The 23,960-nt window shown below is 38.2% G+C and overlaps 1 protein-coding gene across 15 annotated transcripts in view; it reads left to right on the forward strand.

Moving 5' to 3' along the window:
- The window catches only part of Tenm2 (teneurin transmembrane protein 2), a 2,558,256-nt gene that overhangs the window by 1,664,191 nt on the left and 870,105 nt on the right, over positions 1–23,960 (forward strand). For all 15 annotated transcript variants that reach the window (XM_078052148.1, XM_078052158.1, XM_078052210.1 and 12 more), the window contains one exon: positions 12,503–12,793. In XM_078052148.1, the coding sequence (XP_077908274.1) occupies positions 12,568–12,793 (226 nt within the window). In that variant the 5' untranslated portion in view covers positions 12,503–12,567. The remainder of the gene's footprint in view (positions 1–12,502; positions 12,794–23,960) is intronic.

Genomic DNA, 23,960 nt, shown 5'->3' on the forward strand with positions numbered 1-23,960 from the left:
TCACTTAAAATATGAATGAGAATATTACTGATAACTTACCTTAGGAGCCTGACTGAGAGCCTGGCTCTTTGTAGTTGTTCATGAAGCAGGAGCTTGACTTGACAGTGATGCTGATGTTCTGCCTGGAAATCTGTGGGCCACCGCCCTCTGCTCACTCTGTGTGGTGCTGCTTGCAGACTCCTGTAGAGAAAGGGGCATACTGAAAGCTGGGAAGAGGGAGTTCACATCCTTCCTTCATTAGGTTTTGAGGCTGCAGGCTCTTGGGCTTGCTCTGATGCTTCTTTGAGTACTGCATGGCGGGGAGGAGGAGTGGGGAGGGACTGTCTTTCCGGTTACGGTAACTTAGCCAGTGCCTAAGGTACAGCCATCTGTTCAGCTGGATCTCAGGAGGCACATAGGAAAGGGGAGGAGAACAGGCGGCTAGCGTGCCGCGAAGGTGGAGCCGAGGAGGCAAAGGCTTCAGCAAACTTCCACATTTCATATTGAAATTTTCGCAGGAGGTGTAACCGCGCTGACTTTCTCGAATGTTAAACAGTTTGGACGGGATAAGAAAAAAAAAAAAAAGTGTGGAATTAGACTATATACCAATCTAATGTAGACTTCTGCCTTTTCATTACTATTCAAATACAAATATACCCAAACACACGTTTGTGCTATCGTGGCAGATAGCGAGACTCCTCGCAGGGTACGTGCTGCTCCTTCGTGGCTCTTATTGATTAGGACCATGGGCACGTAGAAACGTCCCTGCATTTCACAATTCATAAAATTCATAGACAGCAGATCCTGGCTCTGCTTTCCCCATTTCCTGTGCAAATGGCTCCAGGGACCCTAACAGATTCTAAAAGCAGCCACATGGAGCTCCGAAGCTGGAGAGCAAAACACAATTGTGAATTTGCTTATCCTTTCTTGCTCTGGACATTAACCAGAGTTGGCTTTTTATCCCCAGACATATCAATATAAAGGCACAGGGGAACAGGAAGCAAATTGCCTTTGACCTCTTATTTACTAGTGCATTAAATTATTAGGCCACTATCTCCTACTTTTGTAGATTTTAAAATCAGATTTTCTTAGGTCCACCTAGAGGTCACAGGGATATTCTGTGGCTAAATATTTTGGATTGTATCTGTATTTGGAATTTTTCTTATGTGTTTTTAAGAGAAGGCACTGCCTATATTAGAGAACCAGTCCATGTACTGTATCCATAAGAAGCCTACTTGGGGATGGAGGGAGGCAAAGGCAGACTCCAAGCTTTCCCTCTATCTCAGCTTCTCTCTCTTATGTGTAGTGTTCAGTTCAGCATTACATTTTATTTGGTGTTTTAAGGATTTTAAATAAGCCACTCTCATGAAGATGTTCTAATACACAAAAAAGGAATCTGTGAATGCACTATAAGGCCATCTTAGCATTTCTGCTTTTGAATAATAGGCAAAATATGCAGGGGCGTAATGGATAAAGGGGCCATGTTTTATCCATTACATCTTTTTAAACAGAGACACATAGCACCTGCAATATTTAAGAAACAAGTTGGCAATCCAATTAACACATTATCAGAAGGAAGAAAGATCTTCTACATAATTCAGACTGAGCTTTTTAAAAAATATATAAATTAACTACAAATATGCACCTCTCATGAAACTTTTTTTTAAACTGGATTTCTAAAATATATGTGATTCCAGCTCAAATTAGGAAACAAGAATATTTGATGCATGTGCACTGACTTTCCCCACTTCCTTCTAGACAAACTTCTGCAAGGATTTATTATAATTCATGAATGGAGAAGAATGGTGCTCACATTGATCTGCATTCAGAATTAACAGATTGCCACTGCACATGGACGTTGGGAGGTAGCTGACTGTCCTGGTGCCACACTTCCCGAAAGTCTGTCTGTCATTGGTTTACAAGATGCAAATATTCAAGTATGATGAAACGGTGCCCACAGTGTAATCAAAGACCAATGTGGAGGGTGAGGGAATCTTAAACAGCCACCTGCAGTATTCCCTGTGACAAAGAAAGAGCAGCTGCCTGTTGGAGGCCCCCACAACCCACCCATGCATCCTTCTTGAGTACATCTGCAGACACACTCACATATCTCCACTGGGCTGTCAGTGATTAACAAGTCAACCCCCTTAAGTAGTAGGATATTCTGAAAAGTTAATAGTGAACAGTGTTACAGCTCATAGGATTAGTTAATTAGACAAAGGCTCGCAGGCAAGATCTCTGTAGTCTTTTCTGCAAAAGTGATGGAACCCACTTAGGCAACTGATGAAAAAAGCAGTGTGAACCCTCTTCAAGGGAGGAAATGTGGAATGTAACAGAATAAAGCCCCAGCGAAGCAGTATGAGCTGGCAGGGCCTCGCTGTCCAGTGATTGCCATTTGTCAGTGGCGGAAAAGGTGGAAGCTTGGGGAAAAGATTGATAATTTTGGTTACCATCTTTCCTACTGCTTCAAGGCAATTTTAATTACTTTTTAGAAGTAGTCTCTAAACTTCATTTCCCCACACGCATTGTTGACCTTAACTTTCAAGGACGGCCGTGCTGAGAGGGCTTACCCATGGTAGGCAATAAATGCATTTATTAAAGGATTCCTATCCAACCAGCAAAGGAGAAAGACTAGTATTCTATTATTTCAAAATTATCTTTAAAAATGAAAAGATTGCCTTATAAAAACTAAGCAGATGTTGGAAAATGCTGTTTCTTGCATTGTAACTGTTTTTTTTGTGTGTGTGTGTATGTGTGTGTGTATGTGTGAATTTTTCAGTGTCCACAACATTTTATTTTTTATACTAGAAGCCACACACACAAAAAAAATATTGGCCAACCAGGGGATTCCAATAAATAAGACAGACTGACTAGACATCAAAGAAGTGATAAAATAATGGTAATCTTATTTTAAAGTGGAGCATGTATACCCAATGTTCACATTTTTAATATTTATAATTTTAATTGTGATAATTAAATAAAATTAATTTATAAAATATAAAATTTATAAATAAAATCATAATAAAATTGTAAATAAAAATTGATTTTATTTAATTGTGATAATTAAATTAAAAGATAATTACAATGTTTACAATATTAATTGTGGATTATCTTCCATAGTACTTATTTTCATGATGGATTTGGGGATGAGGTATGCTGTATTGGATGATATTTTTTAAAGAAATTTTTTAACTTTGCTGTAATTGTAGAATCATTTATAGTCAGAACACATAAGGCAGAGCCATGCCATGGGCCCTCTGATCAATTTCCACCAAAAGAAACATCTTGCAAACTGTTGTGATCATATCTCAACCAGGATGTGTATGGGTATGACCCAAATCCACCCTATCCCTATCACCCCAGAAGCCTGATTAGAGCCATGCTGATTTTACCTCACACTCTCATACCTTCCAAAACCAGCAGCCACCAATCTGGTGTCCGCTCCTGTCATGTTTTAAGAATGCTGTGTAAAGTGGAGCCAAATATCAGTACATAACCTTTTCTTCCTGTTGCTGTGTGTGTCCATAGTGCATTCTTTTATTGCTGGGCAGGGTTTCAAGGCATGGGGCCACCACAGCTTGCTTACCGAGTCACTTAATGAAGGACATCTGTGCAGTGTCCAGTTCTGGGTTGTTATGAATGAACATTCTGCTATAAAGACTCCTATAAGGTCTTGGTGTGAACAGACATTTTCATTTCACTTTTGCTTACATAAATGCCCAGGAGAGTAGTCTCTGGGTTTTAGAGCAGTGATACGTTTAGTGTTTTAAGAAATCCCTCAGCTGTTTTTCAGAGTGGCTGTTCCATTTCACATTTGGGCCTGCAATGTGTGAGTGATGGCTTTGCCCCATCCTTGCTGGCACTTAGTGTTGTCCCTTTCTTGATTGCTTATCCATTCTGAGAGGTCTGTAGTAACATCTCATCATAGTATTAATTCGCTTTTCTCTTGTGGCTCTGATGGATGTGTTTTCATGTGCTTATTTGCACTCACATGTCCTATTTGTGGAATGTCACCTCTTGTCCTTTGCCAATTTTCTAATGGGATTGTTTGTGTTTTATTTTTACAGTTGTGTTTTGAGAGATATTTGCATGTTCTCGATGTTTGTCTTTTATCAAATATGTGGCTTACACATATGCTCTCTCAGCCTGTAGAATGTCTTTTCATCCTATTAACAAGGTCTTTTGGAGAGCAAAATTTTTGATTTGGAAGAGATTCAATCTATTAATTTTTCCTTTTATGCATTATGCATTTGGTGTCAAGTCTAGAATATTTCCCTCTTTTCCTAAAAATTTTGTATTGTTTTCTAAAATGTTTGTTTTATTTTTAAGTCACTAATCCATCCAGTTTGAAGTTTTAAAATATAAAGTGGAAAACTAAATCCATTATCTTGTGGCTTCTAGATGTCTGGTTGCTCAGGCACCCTTTGTTGAAAATGCTATCCTCAATGAATTACTTCTGCTCTTGTATTAAAAGTCAGTTGAGCTTATTAGCATGTGTCTAACTGAGTGTTCTTTATTTTATTGCATTAGTTTATGTATCTATCCCTCTGTCAATCCCATAGTATTGAGTACTGTAGCTTTATAAGTCTTAAATTCCTTCTTTTTTGTTTTAGCTATTCTAGTTTTTCTGGCTTTCTGTATAAATTTTAAATAAAATCATTTCAGTGTCTTAGAAAGCTTTTTCTTTTTAAGATAGAAATTTCATTCAATCTACTTATCAGTTTAGGAGAATTGGTATTTAAACTGCTGCATCTTCCAATCTATCATGATACTTCCATTTATTTTGATCTTCTTTAATTTTTTTCATCAGTGTGGCATAAATTCAGCAAATAATTTCTGTACATATTTTGCGAGATTTATGTCTAATGTTTCATCTTTAGAGAGACTGTAAGTAAAATTATATTCTCATGTCCAGTTGCTAGTATATTAAGATGCAATTGTTTTTTGCATGTTTATTTTCTATGACTTTGGCAAACGCACTTATACTAGTTTTAGAGGTTTTGTTATAGATTCCTTGAGGTTCTGAGCTGACCTAATCTTTTTGTTTGTAAATGGGATGTTTTCTCTCTTTCTGATATGTAGGTTTTTTACTTCTTGAATTATTGTATTCTAGAAATCCCACCACCATGTTGGATAGGACTGGTGAGAGCAGATGTCCTCACCTTGACTCCATTCCTAGAGAGAAGCATTTTTTTCCTCCATTCATTAGAATGTCAACTTTAAGTTTTTTTGTTGATGCTCTTTATCAAGTTGAGGAAATTCCCTCTTATTTTTCTGATAGTTTTTTTTTTTAATCATGAATGGATGTGAATTTTTGCCAAATATCTTCTCTGCCTTGATTGATACTATCCTGTGATTAGAATTTATTATCCTGTTAATATGATGGTTTATATTCCTTGGTCTTTAAATACTGAGCTAGGCTTGTATCTACAGAACAACTCTCTTTTGGTCACAGTGCATGCTTTTTTTTCTCATGTATTACTGGATTCTGTTCGCTAATGAAAGGATTTGTGCACCATTATTCATGAGAGAAATTCATCTTTAGTTTTCTTTTTTGCCTTCTTTCCTTCCTTTCTCTACCTTTCTCAGGTTTTAGAAGTAGAGTTGTAGTAACTTCAACAAATGAATTGAAAATCACTTCCTCCTTTTCAATTTTCTGCAAGAGATGCTGGAAATTGATATTAATTCTTTCTTAAACATTTGGTAGAATTTTCCAGTGAGATCATCTGGGCCTGTTTATTTTTGTCTGGGTAGTATAATTACAAATTAGATATCATTAATAGCTATAAGGTTATTCATGTGATCTATTTTGCTTTGGGTGAGTTGTTATAATTAGGTGTTTTTTTTTTTTAGAATTATTCTATTTCATCTTAGTTTTTCAAAGTTATATGCGTAGACCTGTTGGTAGTTGTCTCTGGTTATCCTGCTCATGTTGTCAGAACCTGTAGCAATATCCCTGCTTTGTAGCTGATATTGGTAATTTGTTTCTTCTATTCTTTGTCAATCTTGCTAGAGGTTTGTCACTTTTATTGATCCATACAAAGAAACAACTTTGTTCATTGCTTCTCTCTATTGTTTCTCTATTTTTACTTTCATTGATTTTGGCTCTTTATGATTTTATTTTTTGGTTTGGGTATATTGTTGTCTTATTACTTTTTTCCTGGTTCTTAAAACAAGAGCTTGGATTACTTATTGGAGACTTTTCCCACTTTCAAGTTCTATGAAATTCTCTCTCATCACTGACTGGACTTTTCCCCACAATTTTGATGTGTTGTATTTTCATTAACTTTAGTGCATATGTTGATTCCCCTTTAGACTATTTCCTTCACCCAGGGATTGCTTAGAAAAGTGTTTTTTGTTTTTTTTTTTTTTAGTTTTAAGCATCTGGAGATTTTCTCCTGATCTGTTACTGATCCTATTTCAATTTCTTTATTATCAGAGAACAGAATTTGTGTGATGTCAGTCAAGTTGAAATTTTTTAGGGTTTATTATTATTATTTTTTTATGACCCCAGATATGATCTATCCTTGATACATCCTATGAGCACTTTGGAAGTAGGTGTAACCTGTGTTGTTGGGAATGAAGTTCTATAACGTTGCTTAGACCCTATTGAATGTTCATGGTATTGGATCTGATATAGCCTTGCTGATTTTCCTTCTAGTTATTCCATTAATCTGGGGGACTCAGAAGTTGAAACCTCCAGCTATGGTTGTGATTTTGATTACCTTTCCTTTTAGTTCTGCTGCATTTTGTTTTCAGGTATTTTATAGCTCTGTCTTTTGAATGCATACATATTTAGAATTGTCATGTCTTCTTATAGAATTGACCCCTGTGTGACTATAGAATGCCCCTGTCTGTCTTTAGTAATTGTCTTTCCTATGCAGTCTGCTTTAATAATAATAATACAGTCACTCCTACTTTGTTGGATCAATATTTGAATGGTATATTTTCCTTAGTTTTACAATATTTTTATATATTTAAACAGTTGAGATTTAATTCTCACCTATAACCCATTCTTAATTTACCTTTCAAACATGTTTACATTGTTATATTTAAAATGACTTTCTAATCGATAATAGTCAGATCATGAGTCTTAGTTCACCTTATTGATCTCTATATTTTAATTAGTATACTGAGAACATTTACATTTAGTTTAATTATTGCTATTTTAGGACTTATGTTTTCCATTTTATTTTTTACTTTTTGGTTATTCTCTATTTTTGTTCTTTAAGTCCTTTTCTCACCTGTTTTTTGTAGATTATTGCACATTTTTAGAACTCTATTTTGACACCTATGGTGATTTTGAGTACACCTCTTTGTGTAGTTTTTATAGCAATTACCTTGTACATTTATATCTTATCACAGCCTACTGCTTTCATCATTTTATCAACTGGACTGAAGTATGGAAACCTAAGTTCTCTTTATGTCCTTTTACCAGAACCCATTTATAAAAATTTCTTAATCATATTCTCTACATATAATTGTAATCAGATCAGACAGTTACAATTTTTCTTCCTCTATCAGAAATCATTTTGAAAACTCAAAAGGAGAAAGTTTATTACATTTTCCCATAATTTTGACTTACATGTTCCTTTCTTCCTTTCTGATGTTTTAAGATTCCTTCTTTTATTTTGATCTTTCGGTTTAGGGTACTATTTGGCCAGTCTATAAAATAGGTTTCCTGGTGACAACTTCTTATAGTTTTCCCTACCTAAAGTATTCTTGATGTTTTTCTTCATTCTAAAAAAAAAAAATATTTTCCCTGGATATAGAATTGTAGATTGAAGGTTCTTCAATTTTAGCACTTGAAAAAAATATATTTTGGCTTCCATGGTTTCCGATGAGAAAACGGTTTCATTTAAAATGTTTTTCTATATAGGTAAATAGTAATTTTTTTCACAGTTTTAAAAAATTTTTTAATGTCCCTTTAATTTTTAGAAGTTTAACTCTGATTTTTTTGTATGGATACTTTGGGTTTATGCAGTTTGGGATTCACTCAGCTTTTTGAATATGTACTGGTATGACTTTTACAAATTTAAGATGTAATCAGCTACTATTTTAGCATATTTTCAGCCTTCTTTCTCTTCTTGGGACTCAGATGAAATAAATATCAAATGTTTTGTTGTCTCCTTAAAGGTTCCAATGCTTTCTTCTTTCTTCTTCTTACATTTTAGGTTTTCATTTTTCTTTCCATTATATTTATTGGGTAGTCTTTATGGCTATTTTTTTTTAGTTTTTCTCATTCTTTTCTCTGTTTTATTTGTGTTTGTTTTAGTTATTGAATGATTCCATTCTAAAAATTCTGTTTGGGGTTTCTTTGTGTCTTCTATTTGTATAATGAGCATCTCTATTTTATGAGGATTTTTACTTTTTAAAAATTTTTTCCAAGTGTGTTCTTGATTGGTGGTTGAAGTAGTTTCATGATGGCTGTTTTAACATATGTAAGGTCATGCTAACATCTTAGTGTTTACATATATGAATTGCCTTTCTTCATTCAGTTTAAATATTCCTGATTCTTTGTATAACAGTGGTTTTTGATTGAAACGTGTACATTTGGGCTATATCATATTATGCAACTCCACATCTCATTTAAACTTTCCAATTCACCTGGTTTCTTCTGGCAGTGCTCTGTGGAGGGAAGGGGGACCCTCTCTTGTTACTGCCAGATTCCCTGCTCAGCCTTTGTCAGCCCCTGAAGTCAAGAAGCTCCCTTTGAGGTGCTCATTAGGAGCGGGGATTATAGGGATGGAAGGTTGGTTTTTCCACTGGAACTGCACTGATGCTTCCCAGGTGTTAGGGATAGGAAGCCTTGGTACTGCTCCTACTTGGCATCCCACCTCCACTTGGTTCCACAAGGGGCAGGGGGAATCTAACACTGGGGGACATGAAAGTCCTAACTGTTCACTAGACCTCCTCCTGTGTCACTTTGTTAGGACCCTCTGGAAGTGGATGGCCAGGTTCCCTGTGGCAAGGGAAGCTTCATTGTCTCCTGGAAGTGGTGAAAATCCTGGCTCTCTTCTTGGCCTTGTCTGAAACCTTTCTGATTGAGGTTGAAGTCCCTAAATGCAACTTCATTAGCATGGAAGTGTGGGCTTCCCACTTGGTCTTGGCTGTTGAAGGTAGAGATGGAGACAGCATTTTTTCCCCATATTGTTTGACTGGAGGGGCATGGTTGATACCTAGGTGCTTCCCCTCTTCTCAGGAAGACCTCATTATAGGCCTTTGGCAAGAAGAGGCTAGATTTTCTTGGGCTGTGTGCTGTCTGTGCCTATTGATGTCTCTGGATTGTCAACTCCTTGAGCTCCAAGTCCCCGCTATTTAAAGCAATAGAAATCTCCAGGGAACTCACCACATCATTATTCCTTTCATCTTCAGGTTCCTAGTTGGTCTGCCTCTTCTTTTCACTTTAAAGACTCTTCTTATTTTTATTTCATATAGAATGTCCAGGATTTTTAGCTGGATGCTATGGGGAAAAGATGAAAAATTATATCTATTCCATCATTTTGGAAACATAAATTTTTATGTTGCCTATATTTAAAGGTTAGGTAGGACTCTAGATTGTAATATAAATTCTCTTTTGTATTTTTTAATAGTGATAATTAATTTTTAAATAACAGGCAGTCATAATATAAAATGTCTGTTTGCCAACAGGCTATGAACTCTGCTTAGTTCCTTAAGAGATTAGGTTTCTCTGTCAATTTTTACCTCATTATGTATAAATTTCCATCACTTATCCAGAGGTGACGGTTCTGACAAACTTAGCCAACATGAACAGAGCCAAGAAAGAGGACTTTATCAGGGAAAATTTCTGGGCAACTAACGTAGATGTCAAAATGTCCAAATACCAAAGTTCTTGTACTTTATTAATAGATAATAAGCCTTTAGGCTCCTACCCCGAGCATCCCTGAGCATGGTTTTAAAAAATAAAATAAGAGCATGTGCACATATACACACAGAGGTAGAAATTCAGCTTGTTATGCCAAGCACATGCAAATTAGAGGAGGTAGTATTTCAAGAGTCAGGAACATGGACAATATTTAAAAGTAAAAATTTAACAGCAAAGCAAGAGAGAAGCAAATTATAAAATCAATTTATAACACACAACTCTTAAAGAAACAACTATGGCTCTTCAGTATTGATGTGAGCAATCTTATGGTCTTTCAGAGAGGCTGAGAGGCTTCTTTTCTCAGTGCCTAGTTTATGTGCTAAGACTTGTTATTAGAACTGTGAGTGAGAAACTTACGGTCTTCTCCCTCTGTCTCTTTAAGTCTATAGTTACTTAGTTAAGAAAAAATTAACATAGAGAAAAAAATAACTTTTTAGCCTCTCTGATGTTTTAAAGCCTATTAAAAATTAGCTACAATACATTTTAATTTTTATTATTCCTGTTTCCACCATTTGAGAAACCAAGTTAGAAAGGCCAGAAGTAATTATGACAAGGGCATTGCCTAGTTTGTGGTCATGGTAAGATGAGCCTCCCATTAGGTTCTCAATGGCAACACTTGCAAATAGCCTGTGATATTGTGATTCCAAAATATTGAAATCATTTGATCGGAAGTAAGGACCAGGAATTTTGGCATCTAGAATCTAGAAATTGCAATAATATTAGGACACTTGAATTTATTACTAGGCCGTGAAAATTTCTATCCCAGTGCTATTTATGTCTTCTAAGGAGGTCCTGGGGTCTTGGTTGGTGACTTTTTAAAAAAATATTTATTTTTTTCAATTTGTTTTAATTAGTTACACATGACAGTACAATGGTCTTGACATATCATACATTTGAATCAGATGGGGTATAATTTCTCATTTTTCTGAGTGTATAGATTGCAGAATCACATTGGTCATACAGTCACGTATATACATACAGCAATAATAATGTTTATTTTATTCTGCTGTCCTGACTCTTAAAGGTATTTCTCAACTTGCTGAGTCAGGAACTCTAGAATTTAGGAAACTGTTTTTTTTTTTTTTTTCCTGAGTGATCACAGTACCAAGATAACTGTGGTCGGTGTTCATATCAGGTGTACTTTTCTGTTGCCAATTGTCAAAAATATTTTCTCAGAATTTCAGGTAGCAATTTCAAAAGTGTATTAATAGTGTAGATGAGGAGTGTGCTGGAGATCCAGAAGGTCCTTTGGTGTCAAAAGACAACAGAGCAGCAACTTTGCTTTTGCTACCTCTGGGTCAAAGCTGTCCACATCGACGCGCACACCGGCTAGCACTTTGGTATACAGGGACATTCGGTTACAGAGTGGTAAATAGCCAAGGAAGGGGGGCGGGGCGGCGGTGGTGGTTCAGAACTCCAGATCTGCTCCCCAAGTATTTCCTGACATATTGAGGAGGCAGTGAGCAACAGTAGCCTAGAGAAAAATCATTACCCTGGCTCTGGGTTGTATTTTCCATTTTAATTAAAATTTGTATTTGTCCATTCTGTCCAGGCCCTGGCCCCATGGTCCATGCTATTTTGCATGGCAAATGAAATCAATAAGAGCCTATCATTTGGAACTTGGAGGCGCCTAGGCATTTTTGCCGTTATTTGCTGAGCAGAAGGCTAGTGTTTTCTGAGTGGTGTTTGGCATACACTCTCAGGATGAGGGTGGCATATGACAGGCTGAGGCTCTCTCTGGTTGCCAAAGCATGTGTTAGAGAGGTTCCTCCCCATCAGCTTACCTATTGCATTCTGGGTCCTCCTCATTTTCCCTTTTCTGCACTGGGTGTACTAGCAGTGATGGGCATCCTCTGGGTTTTAGCTAATGGCCAAGTGAGTGATTCATCACCAAGGTCTCTAGTTCACCTGTGGCTAGGAAGAAGTGACCAGGTGTATCCAGATGCAGATTTGCAAAGGAATAAAAACGGGCTGGGAGTTTGCTGATGGCTCATTAAATAAATAAGAGGAAGCCTGTTTGCATGTCTACGGTGCCTTTTATTATTGTTCTCCAGATCCACCTAGGCAATTTTATATTAGTCAAATGGTCTGGTACCATTGCAGAGCATCAATAACATACTTTTGCTTCATGCTCAAATTTGCTGATATACTTGTTATTTTCATTTTTTTCTTCCTTCCTTTCTTTCTTTTTTCTTTTTCCCTTCCCTCTTTTTCTTCATTTCTCTCTTTCATTCTTTTTTTTTAATATTTGCTTTCTTCCTGAGCTTTCTGTAGCATAAAAAAGCGGTGGGGAGAATGTTATTAAAGAAGGACAAAATCAATTTCATTTTGAACTGCTTGATAACAAGATCTTGCATTAGAGTGACAGAATTATCATGTCATTTGTACACATATAAAAAAATCAAAAGATGAGTTTTCTTGCTATTACTTTTCCCTCCAAATCTATTAAATTAAACATCAAGAAAATTAATTTACTGTGTATCAAGTTCTTGTATTTATACTGACTGTTTAAGTAGACATTGAGCTTTTGCAAGAGTTAGTATGGAGCTCACCAAGCTTGCCTAAGCAAACTTGAGTCAGACAGAAGGCACCATTTCTTGTAGTCACAGTCTTGGGTTTTTCCTTTGATGTTTTTAGGTGGGAAAGTGAAAGGTGCCAAGACTCAGGCCTGACTTTGCTGAAAGCATCAGTGTTCTGGAATAATGGATGTAAAGGACCGGCGACACCGCTCTCTGACCAGAGGACGGTGTGGCAAAGAGTGCCGCTACACAAGCTCCTCCCTGGACAGCGAGGACTGCCGTGTGCCCACACAGAAGTCCTACAGCTCCAGTGAGACTCTAAAGGCCTATGACCACGACAGCAGGATGCACTATGGAAACAGAGTCACCGACCTCGTTCACCGGGAGTCCGATGAGTTTCCTAGACAAGGTAGGTAGCGCTGCCCTGCTGATGGGCTCCAAGCCTTCTCCATCCTTGACTTGGCCTGTAGCAGGCAGATGACTGAGGCTGATGGAAATGGGGAAAGGCACGCTGGCAAGCAAATTGCCCATGAGGGCTTAGTTTAGTAGGACAGTTCCTTTTCCCATGCCCAGCTCCCATGGGAACTAAGAGATGCATCCTTGGTCCTGCACACTTGATTCCTTATCAATTCAATGGTTGCTTTTAGAGACCTGTTATGGTAGGTTTTGACAGATGTCACATACAGCAGGTCCTTGGCTACATAAAAGATATTCCTGAGATGATACTGAATCTCTGCCTGAGGAATATGAGCTGATCCATGTTGTTTAGACTCTATTCTTGGAATCCCACTTGCAAGCCTCCAAGAGCTCATGTTGCTACTGCTTCATGAATTGGAATGAATTGGCCTTCTCAATTAGATTCTCTTTGAATAAATGTGTGTCAGTTAAAAGACATCTGAACACCTTTTGTATAATAGCATATAATTTCTATGTTTCCCCATAAAAGTATGGTGTTAACTATGAGTTATACAGTTTACTTTTATGTTCCAGAGCACAGGTGGTACATATATGTTATTACCTGTTTCCCATGATATAATTTTTTCCCTTTTGCTTTCACCAAGCATTAATTGTATTATAATACTTTGATTTATTTTGTATGAATATTGATCTTCCAGGTGCTAATAATTAGCTTTTCCTTGGTGTCATTATCCATGAAGAATTCTGTTATCACTTGTCCAGGGTCATGCAAATGTATTGGCATGCAGACTGAAGCAGTGCAGGGCTGGAGACAGAGTGGTGAAGTCCACTTACTGCTCCATGTCTTTCACTTTGAGTACTAGCTTCACCTTGGGTGCAGTTCACATAATTCACCCTGCAAAATTACAAGTAAATCCTCAAACCGCAGGGAATGCATGGGGTAGGATCAGGCTGCCTGCACCACAAGTTTAGGCTCTGTTCTGCTGAGTTATTACATCATTCATTTTATACCTATGAGTTTTTAAAATTTCCTGTTCTGCATCCTTGACAATCAATTTGTTTGATTCCTAATGAGATGTCTTGGCTCAGAACCACATTCCTGGCTTCTTAGCTTCCTTAAGTTCTTAAATTACTTTTGCTTTTCTTTATTCTATAGAAAATATACATATGCATGTTATTAATTAGCATTATACCCAAGATTTATAAATCTAGAGTCCAGATATTGTTCCAAAAACATGTTGTCATATCCTCCCATTTTATCCTGCCTCCCGCTTTTAAATTTAAAAGAATATTTTTTAAAAATCAACAAAGAAACAGTGAAATTATGTTTTTGTTGCCATTGAGTGTCCTTCAGGTAACAATTTTTATTTAATCTTTACTCTGATTTTCTGAGTACCAGAGTCTTCATGAAAATGAAACACATACTGATCCCTCTCCACTAGAAAAGAGGGACAGAGTCTGCTTGAAAATTGCTCTGGATCAAATGTGTTTGATCTGCAAGTCACTCCAACATGTGCTTTCCTTCATTAAGTATTCACCTGACCCCAGGTATTAGGTACTGGGAATTGGTGGGGGAAAAATGAAGAATCCAAGCTTAATTAATGAGCAGAGTGCTTACATTTCCAATATGCAGAAATTAGGACACCTGTCGGCTCTTTCCAAGAGCATCACTGAGAGGAGATTCTGGTATTTTGAAAGGTGATGTGTGCCCAACGTGGAGAAAAGCTTTTCATCTTCTGCTGGAACTTCTGTGTTGTTTGTGGTGTTGCTGCCTGAATTTGTTTCTGTCCTGAAATATATACTCTTCCTCCTAGGCCTCATTAAAGGTGCATTCTGACTTCTGGATCAACAAGCTGTAGATTCCAGATTATTGTTGAATGGCGGATGGGCCCATCATCTTTCCCCTTATTAATATTTACACCAAACAAAACCAAGTGCTGGGATTTTATTTTCCAATATACCTTTATTCTTCCTATTTAATCTTATTCTCCTCCATTGATAATAATGGAGGCTGCTTGGCCATATCAAACTCATAGCTTTGCAATTAACAATTCACACATGCCGCGTGTTGTTATTGAGCCCATATTTGTTTGTGTAATGTGTTTGCATGAATTAAAAACTGTGCAGTCCAAAAGTAGAAATGAAAAGGCATCAGAAAGTATTTGCATATGCAAGTGCAATTCCTTCTGAAGACATCTATGAATTTATGCATGAAAATGTAGTCAGAGTCTGAGTGGATCTACTTTGATGGGCTCTAAAATTGAACTCTGCAGGAAGTAAATAAGCACATATTTAAGGAGGGGAGGAACAGGAGATACAATCTGGCAAACAGCACATGTAACTTGAAACTGAGCCACTACACAGAGGGTTAAAATAAATTTTACACTCAGTAATAACAATAATTTTTTAAATGTCATGCATTTCCCATTTTATTTTCTTATTCATGAAATCAAAGAGCAGGATCATCTCAGCACTTATTAGCCTGGAGTTACATTAGCAAGGATCATAGCAGGATCATCTCCTGCAGTATTCTTATTTAAAACCCAAGACACTGATCATAAAACAAACACGCTTCTCACATACAAGCAAGTTTGGCAAACACAGTTGGCTGGCTCTCCAAATGCTCAGAGTGGAAAAGAATTGCCAACCTGTAAAAGTGATGTGGGGTCCAGAGTCCGACCTTGTCCAGCTCCCCAGAGGCCTGCTAAGGTATCTAACCAGAAAGCTGCTGCAACCCAGCAGGAGGAAGGGGCCAGGGGCTCGCTCCCAGGAGGAGCTCACGGAAGCTCCCATCAAATTGTGCCAGCTTTGTTTGCTTGCAACACAGAATCATTCCATGCCTTCTTCTGTGCTGGCCTCTTAGGTAGAGACTATGCAAATTACCTGTCTGGCCTCTGTTATGTTGGATCCTCCTGGTGTGAAGGGAGAGAATCGCTGACCTTAGGTCTGTGGCCGCTGGAGTAATTAGTAATTAGTAAATGACTAATCCTGCCCTGAATAGTATCCTAGTGGTCCCAGAGTTAATGCGCCTGACAAAAGTGAACAGCAGTCTGATACCTGGTCAGACAGAGCCCCCATCCAACCTGTGAAAAAGATGCCACTTTGAATAATGAAGATAGGCTGAGTTCCCCAGCAGATTGTACAGCTTGTTCTTTTAGACTCTGAAGTAAATGTGTGGAGCGGTGTGTCATACACTGCTTCTTGTGTGGCATAGTTACCTAACATTAGACACGAATTCTGCCTTGGCATATTTGTGTAACTGTGACCTCGATCGGCACTGTGTGCTGTGCTCCATCTACATAGTTTTTAGTAGCATCAAGCAAGGACAATAAGAATAACAACAGAATCCTAACAGTGGTTGAATACTTTCTTAGTGTCAGGTGCCAATCTAAGTGTTTTGCTTGTATGAGCTCACAACAATGTCCCGATGTAGATGTAGATGCCATCGTTACTTCCCATTTTCTTTCAAATTAGGAGACTGAGATATATATATATGTGTGTGATTGGATAAATCAACCAGGGCCAGAAACACAGGAGGAGGAGTTGAACGATTTCCTACCTGGAGAGCTTATTTCAAGAGCTGTGTTTTATACAATTGTGCTTAGTCACATGCCAAAAAAGAGCAAAAACAAACCAAAAACAAATCAGGACAGCCTCAGTCAAAGGCTTAGGAGGTTCTATGAAGCTCAACTCTCAAGCCTTATAAGGATCACAGCTTTAAATCTCTGTTAGCAATGCAGGAACTGAAGTCCCTAACATTTATTGAGCATATCATGGGCAATACAAGCAACCCCCTACACACTGACTTCTATTCCCCTCCATTTCCACAGCAGTCCCAGACTCCCTAGACCAGTCCTACTTTCATTCTCTCCACTGAATACCACTATAGGAAAAAAAATTCCTGGGGTAGGAATAAGTGCCAGGCTGTCAGCACCGATTCTCTGTCCCCCTCAGAGTGATCACCTTTTTGCACGACCTCTCAGCCTGGAACACTGACCAAGAAAGGTGTTGCTATCTAAATGATATTGCTCAGGTAAGCAGAACCAGTCGGTTTCTGTGCCAGCTGAGGCCCAGTGGGCCAGAGAGTTCAGCCAGGCTTCTCATTCCTCAAAAAGCCCTTCTTTCCAGTTAGTAGTTCAAGTCTCTTGAGAGGGGGCTGAGATTGAATTCTTTCTCTGTACCTCAGACTGTCTGTTTGGGTCAAGGTTGAAGAAAGAATTGGGAGAAGATTGGATTTTTCAAAGTATGCTTGCATCGCTTCTCTCAATCAGTTCTAGCAAAGCAATAAATTTCACCAACTCTCCCTTGCACTTAAAAAAATACATAAACACACACATACATATTTTAGACTCAGTTTAGTTAGGGCACTTCATAAATTAATTCTTGCTCCTAGGACTTTTAAAATAATTTGGATAAAATAAATTTTGCTCTGTGTAATTTGACATAGCATAAATTTTTAACCCATGTTTTTATTTTTTTAGTTGTAGATGGATGCAATATCTTTATTTATTTTTATTTTTTATTTTTTTTAAAGAGAGAGAGAGAGAGAGAGAGAGAGAGAATTTTAATATTTATTTATTTTTTTTTTAGTTTTCCGCGGACACAACATCTTTGTTTGTATGTGGTGCTGAGGATCGAACCCGGGCCGCACGCATGCCAGGCGAGCGCACTACCGCTTGAGCCACATCCCCAGCCCCTATTTATTTATTTTTATATGGTGCTGAGGGTTGTACCCAGTGCTTTGCATGTGCTAGGCAAGAACTCTACCACTGGGCAACAACCTCAGCCCTTTAATCCATGTTAATAAATTGAAAACTAGGAACCACTGGTAATCTGGATAAAATATGACTATATCAATTCAATTAATGCATGTGGTAATTGTTGAAGCATTTTAAAAACCTATAAACATTTCTTTCTGTCACCATCTTAAAAATAGTTACATTTTTCCTATCCCGGGGGATCATGGTTATAATGATTCTATTTTGAAAACTCTAGTACTTTGATTTACCTACCAAGAACAACTTTCAGGTTTTAGTGAAGTTGAAGATGCTGGTTAATATTTGGAAGGGTGAAATGTATCTTGAGAAGATTGCCTTCAATTTATTTTCTTTACCTCATGAAAGGACTTCTTTTTATCTTTGGTGGTCTTGTTGTTTAAAAAAAAAAAAAAAAAGAAAAATCTTTAGAAAAGGTGAATCTGTAACCTTTCCATGTTCTCTGATCTGTAATCTTCTTGCTGACTAACTTAAATCCTTATTCCCTCATCTAGGAGGCATATGGTAGTAGAGTTAAAAATGAAGAACCCAGAGTTAAACTGCTGTGAGCTCTCAGGGTGACATGGACCAAGTTAGAACATTGCCTAACTTTTATTTTGTTCCTATCTCCTATGGTCATTGGGTTCACTTCCTTCCATAACGTTTTTGTCATGAGGTGGCCTTTGTCTTTCTTCTCCTAAGTGGTGAATACAAGCTAGGGCTGATATTTGTGGTAATTGTCATTTTAATCCTATTGCCAGCAGGAGTAGGGATCTCCTACTCTCCAACACTCATGATATTCTGTGCAACAGAAATCTGCTTTTTTTCCCCCTTTGGATTTGATTCCCATGAACTGAAAAATTTCTGACGTTTTCCATCCCAGAATTGAGCTTCTAGCTTGTTGATGGAGTATGGCTGACTCCCTGTGCACCATACCTTTTGCTTTCAAAGATGAACATAACTCACACATTATTTCCCTATTTTTAGAAAGGAATGAAAGATACCATCTAGCAACTGTCAGCTGATGCCAACACACTGTGTGACAGAGTTGCTAGTCAGAAAACTTTACGAGCAAAAAAAAAAAAATAATAATAAGATTGGAAGAAATGCTTCAAGGTAGTGTCTTTGGATACAGGCATTTTTTTTCAGAGATGTGAATTTTATGGCAGGTAAATAAATATATATTTTAGAAATGAGTTTAATTAAGAGAGAACTTAATCCATATAATCCCTGGATGAAAATTAATCTAGTCTCATCATTCTAATGTGTGGATATTTGGAGACTACACCACTTTGAGAGTCAATCTTATCTGTATTTTCTGTGTTGAGGTTCATTACCCTTCCAGGAATATTTTTCAATATTTTTCAATAGCTTTAGCCATTAAGCAAAAGTCTTTCTAGTTGCCCAGTTGTTAATCTTTAAATAATTATCTGCTGTCATTTCTGCATTCAATGTTAAATCTACCTTTCTTTTTTTTTTTTTTTTTAACTCATCTTCTGTTTCCTGCTCTTTTTTGGTGGTAATTCTCTGGAGCTTTCCCCTAAGAGAACAGTTTTATTCTCATGACCTCTGAGGTCACTGTCTTATACCCCTCAAGGGCTCTTCAGATACAAATGATGTAAAAAGATCATATTTGGACTGACATCTCTAGAGAATCTAGCTGTACAACTAGCCTCATGTTTACCACCACTTCTTGGCTTTTCTGTTCAGAGAGATCTGTTTGATCTCTCTGGCTGGTATCACTACTCTTATTTCTCCTCTGTTGGGAACATTGTTAGACAGAGGCCCTCCCCCCACCAGTGACCCCCATCTCCTATCTTGAGCACAACATTGTCAAGGAACATTCACATAGACTAGCCCTGGGATGCATGGTGATGAACATCTCTATCACTCTATGACTTTAGCTGGCCTTGTCTTGAACTTAAATCTGCCTTGTGTTTAGAGATAACTTAGGCCAAGTGCCTCCGAAGCCTGAAGGAATGGATCCTGCTCTGAGGAATCAGAAAGGAACACCACTGGTCTGATGACATGTGCTTTTCATGCTAGTGACACTCAAGACTAAGAACTCCCTTGTATGGGCTTTCCAGGCTCTGTTTGCACTTTCCTAAAGATTTCTTTTTAAGGGATTTAAGCATCAGACTTAATAGATTTTTCCCTTAAAATATGTTTCCATTTTCATTTCCCAACTTTGGTAAATGGTATCACAACCCTTATATTTTAGGGAATTTCCCAAGACTCTTTTCTTTCTTCTTGATTCTTTCTTTTGGTGTTCACAAAATCTTGCCTATTTTCCCTGCTTTGTTTATCATGTGTCCAAGTTTCTCATTCCATGAGAAGCTTCCAGCTTTCAAATACTGTACAACTGTTCCTCCATTTATATGGCCACCCTTCCTAAGTTTCTTCCCTAGCATGTTGTGCTTATTATGAGTAATTTTGAATTTCTAAAACAGGGTCCAGTTTTTGCTACTTCCTTCAAGTTAATTTAAAAAATATGGGGGTTCATATAAGGCCACTATAAATTTTGGGACACAATAGCGGATGAGGCAAACATGGTCCCTAAACTTTAAAAAAATTGGCAATTTTGAAGACACATAACCTAATAGATATGTGACTAGGTATAATATGTTAAATACTATGAAAGGGACAACACTGGGTGGTTTTAAAAGGACATTTAACCTGGAATTATGCATCAGGAATGGTTCTCCTAAATTGTGACATCCTTGCACACAATTCAGGGTCAATGATGGAGTGAGCCATCAGAGAGGCAAAAGAGTGTTCAGGCAAAAGCTGTGGCATACACTAAAGTATGGAGGCAACAGAGCTGATTGCTCCAAGAACTTAAAAGAAGTTCTGGTTAACTGAATATGGAGCAGGGACAAAAGGGTTTAGAATTGGTAGGCAACTCAGGGAGATAATTCTGGCTTTCGGGGAATGTTACAGGTAACCACAAGATCAAGGAGGTAAGCTAAGAGGCTTTCTTTAAAAGAAAAAAGACTGGTGGCCTGAACTGGGATAGTGGAGATGGTTTGAGAAGTGTTGAGAAAAAGAGGTTGTTGTCTTTTTAGGACACTGTATAAGTAGAGACAGATATATTGTTCTGGGACTCTTGGGCATTGACTTATTTTTTTTTCCCCAGCAAAAAGAATATTGGCTTTCTGATTCTGAGTTTACTTAAAGAGACTGGAAAGGTCAATGCTTGTAAATAACCCCTTAAGTAGAAGTGCATAGATTGTTCGTTCAAGTTCATCTAGAATGGGAGACTTAAAGTGTATCAAAATGTAGTATTATCAAATAATTTGGAGTATTTTTTCTCAATCTCATTAGATCTCTGCCTAGGGAAAGAGCAGCACCATTGTCAGAGCATCTCCCACGGATCCAGGGCAAAGAGAAAAATAGGAACAAGGTGGCGCTGCTCCTGTGCCTCCTCTGTGTCCAGCACATGCAATTCTGCATCCTCTGTCACACATTAAAGAAGCCAGAAACTCATAGTAGTTGTGCATTGAGTGTAAGTGTGAGCATGGAATGACTGTGTTTTATTCCAGCCAGTTGATGAGTTTACTGGGAAAGATGAAGAGGTTTAGTGGCAGAATCTTCTGCCGTTGGCAGGATAAGCAGCAGGAAGGATGAAAGAAGAGTCAAGGACATTGCTGTAGTTCTGTTTACAGCTGATGTGACATCCATGCTGGTCACCAAGGCCAGAGGCAAGGGATGTGCTGCTGGACCAGTTAAGACGACCTGTATCAACGTGGACTTTGTGAATCTCAGGTGTTCTTGGGCCATCTCTGTGCAGATGTTTAATGGGCTGTACAGATTTGCAGTTCTGGGGAGAGGCCTGAGCTAGACAGAGTTGCAGGAGTTGATAGCTAATCACTTCATAGGGCTTGGTGTGATCATCTAGGAAAAGTGTGCCGGGAAAAGAAATAAGGAACTGACAGGGGGACAAGGTAATCAGAGGACAAGAAGAGGAAGATCTTGCAAAGACATCGAGCTGCTCAGGCCACACTTGATGTCTCATTTCAAGCACGATGATAGTTTCATTTTTTTATCCCATAAAAGTCGACCTGATTTTTATCCCCTAAATCAGAGGTCACAAAACTAATGTACACAGGTCATATAAGGTGTAGATATGTTTTGTTTGGCCCACAGATTGATTTATAAATTTGAACCAAGAACACATCTTTCCACGTTCCAGTTTGCTCCAAACACCATTTCTATTTCCTCATATGAGTTATCCTTATCAGTCATTTATTTTATATGCCAGGCGCCTGAAGGCTATTATAAATGCAAAAGGGTCATGCTTTTCTTGTCTCCATTCCTTCTCTTTAGAATACCATTCTGCCTACTCCAAACCGATTCATCCTGCAAGGCTCAGCCAAACTTTCTTTTTGGTGAAACTCTCTTCCATCTACTTTCCTGGGCCCTGTACTGGACTGTTATTGTTATTTTTGTTGTTGTTGTTTATGAGTGACTCAGCACATGGATTCAAAGACTCCTGTAAGCAGGGAGCCAAAGTGCTCTGCAGTTTTGTGCTTTGACTCATGGATGCAACTGCAAGAGAATTTATTTTTATTAATGGCTTGTTTTCTAATGAGAAGACTTTAAAACAAAGCTTAGAAAAGGACAACATTTAGAAAATATGAATGGTATGTCTGTTCAGCTTGACAATACCAACCCCCACATTGTGAAGGGTCAACTCGCAGGTGCTCTCCCACATACCTTCACACTCCCACGCTGAATTGCATTAACATGTGCTTTTCTAAGTCAGTAATACCTTTCCCCTTTCTAGGTTGAGGCCATGCGCTACAGAGCCTCTGCAGGGTCACTTGTATGTGTCAGGTGTCTTCAGTGCATGTGCAGTCAGTGACAGGATACAGTTCTGATGGAAACCTCAAGGAAAACTGAGAGAGGGAGGGATTGCCAGTGTCTGCCTCACCCTGCTTCACAGTCTGGGTCCAGGAGTGGGCAGCCCCGCCCACTGATGAATCAGCACGCCGATATTATCAAAGGAGACATTACATTTTCAATGTCATGTTTTAGGTTTATAATTTAATTTTCAGCTCTGGCAATTCCAGAAGCATCCCTAGGGACATATGAAGAGGAGGGGTCTGGTGTGTCCCCGAAATGAATTCATGTTCATTTCTTGAGCACCTTAATTGGCATGCATATCTCACAAGCTCTCTCTCTCTCTCTCTCCTCTCTGCTGCAGCCAAACTCTCTCACACCATCAAGTTACTCAATATTCCTCCTGCACTGACTGCTTTCTTTTCCACTCAACCTCAAGTCAGATCTACTTTAGCAATAAATCTCTGCTGGGAGCAATCAGAGCAAATACTGAGCGTGCACAAAGATATTAAAAAGAAGTGCAACACAGACTTATTTAATAATGTTGAACAGACCTTTATAATATTTGGAATATTTTGCCAAAGTTACTATGAGCATTATGTTTAATGCATTTTCTCCAAGACAGAAAGATCTTTCCAAGAATGAAAGAGAGAGAGAGAGAAATAGAGAATCAGGTGGGCCACGTTGTGTTCGGCTGAACCTGTTATTCTCTTTCTTTTCCTAGATCTTTTTCTTTGGCCAGAGACACAAAATGTGAAGCTGCTCTTTGTTCCCCCTGATTTATGAATAGTCGGCATTGGGCAATTGCTGTCCCAGTGGGATGCATTTTATTTTAAAAATAGTTTGAAGCACTTTCTTTTAAATTCCCCTATGTCTACTGCCACCTTGACTGTGTAATACATGCTTCTCAGGGTGTCCTTGTGCTGTTGAGGTCTGCTCCATGCACTGGGAATTAAAGTACTGAATTTATTTGTAGCACTTTGAACCAAAATGTTGAATTTATTTAGAGAGTAATTCCAGTGGGTTAAATTTGTTTCTATGGATCTATTTGCTGCAGCTGGAACACTGATAGAAAAGAGGCATGTTACTTTTATGTCCTCAAAAGAGAGAGAGAGAAAGAGAGAGAGAGATCCAGGCAACTGTAGGATAAATATCCATAGGGTAAACAAATCCCTCTCAAAATGACTGCAAATTCAGGTGACGGCATCAGCTTTAAAAAGACCCCTGTTCACCTGGCAGCTGTGGGTTCAGATTCTCCTTAGTTTACAATGACATTTTATTCAATTCTTGCACTCTGATCCCCATTTGTATGCATTGCAGAATCTCTGCACAGAGATGACCCAGTTAACACTTTCTGCTTCACAAACCCAGAGATGGAACAGCAGGGAGCCTGCTGCAGAGTGCTGAGTCGTACTAGCTGTGCAGTGAGGGGACAGGGAACCTGGCTACAGTCCAAGCCATCTCTGTCTGGACCAGTGGCAATGCGCTAGACTCTCCCAGGGAGGTTTAAGAAACCCAAGCCCCACCCCAAATTAATCATCATCTCCCAGGAAAATGGTAGGA

The sequence above is a fragment of the Ictidomys tridecemlineatus genome, chromosome 1 (assembly GCF_052094955.1).
Source record: "Ictidomys tridecemlineatus isolate mIctTri1 chromosome 1, mIctTri1.hap1, whole genome shotgun sequence".
NCBI lineage: Eukaryota > Metazoa > Chordata > Mammalia > Rodentia > Sciuridae > Ictidomys > Ictidomys tridecemlineatus.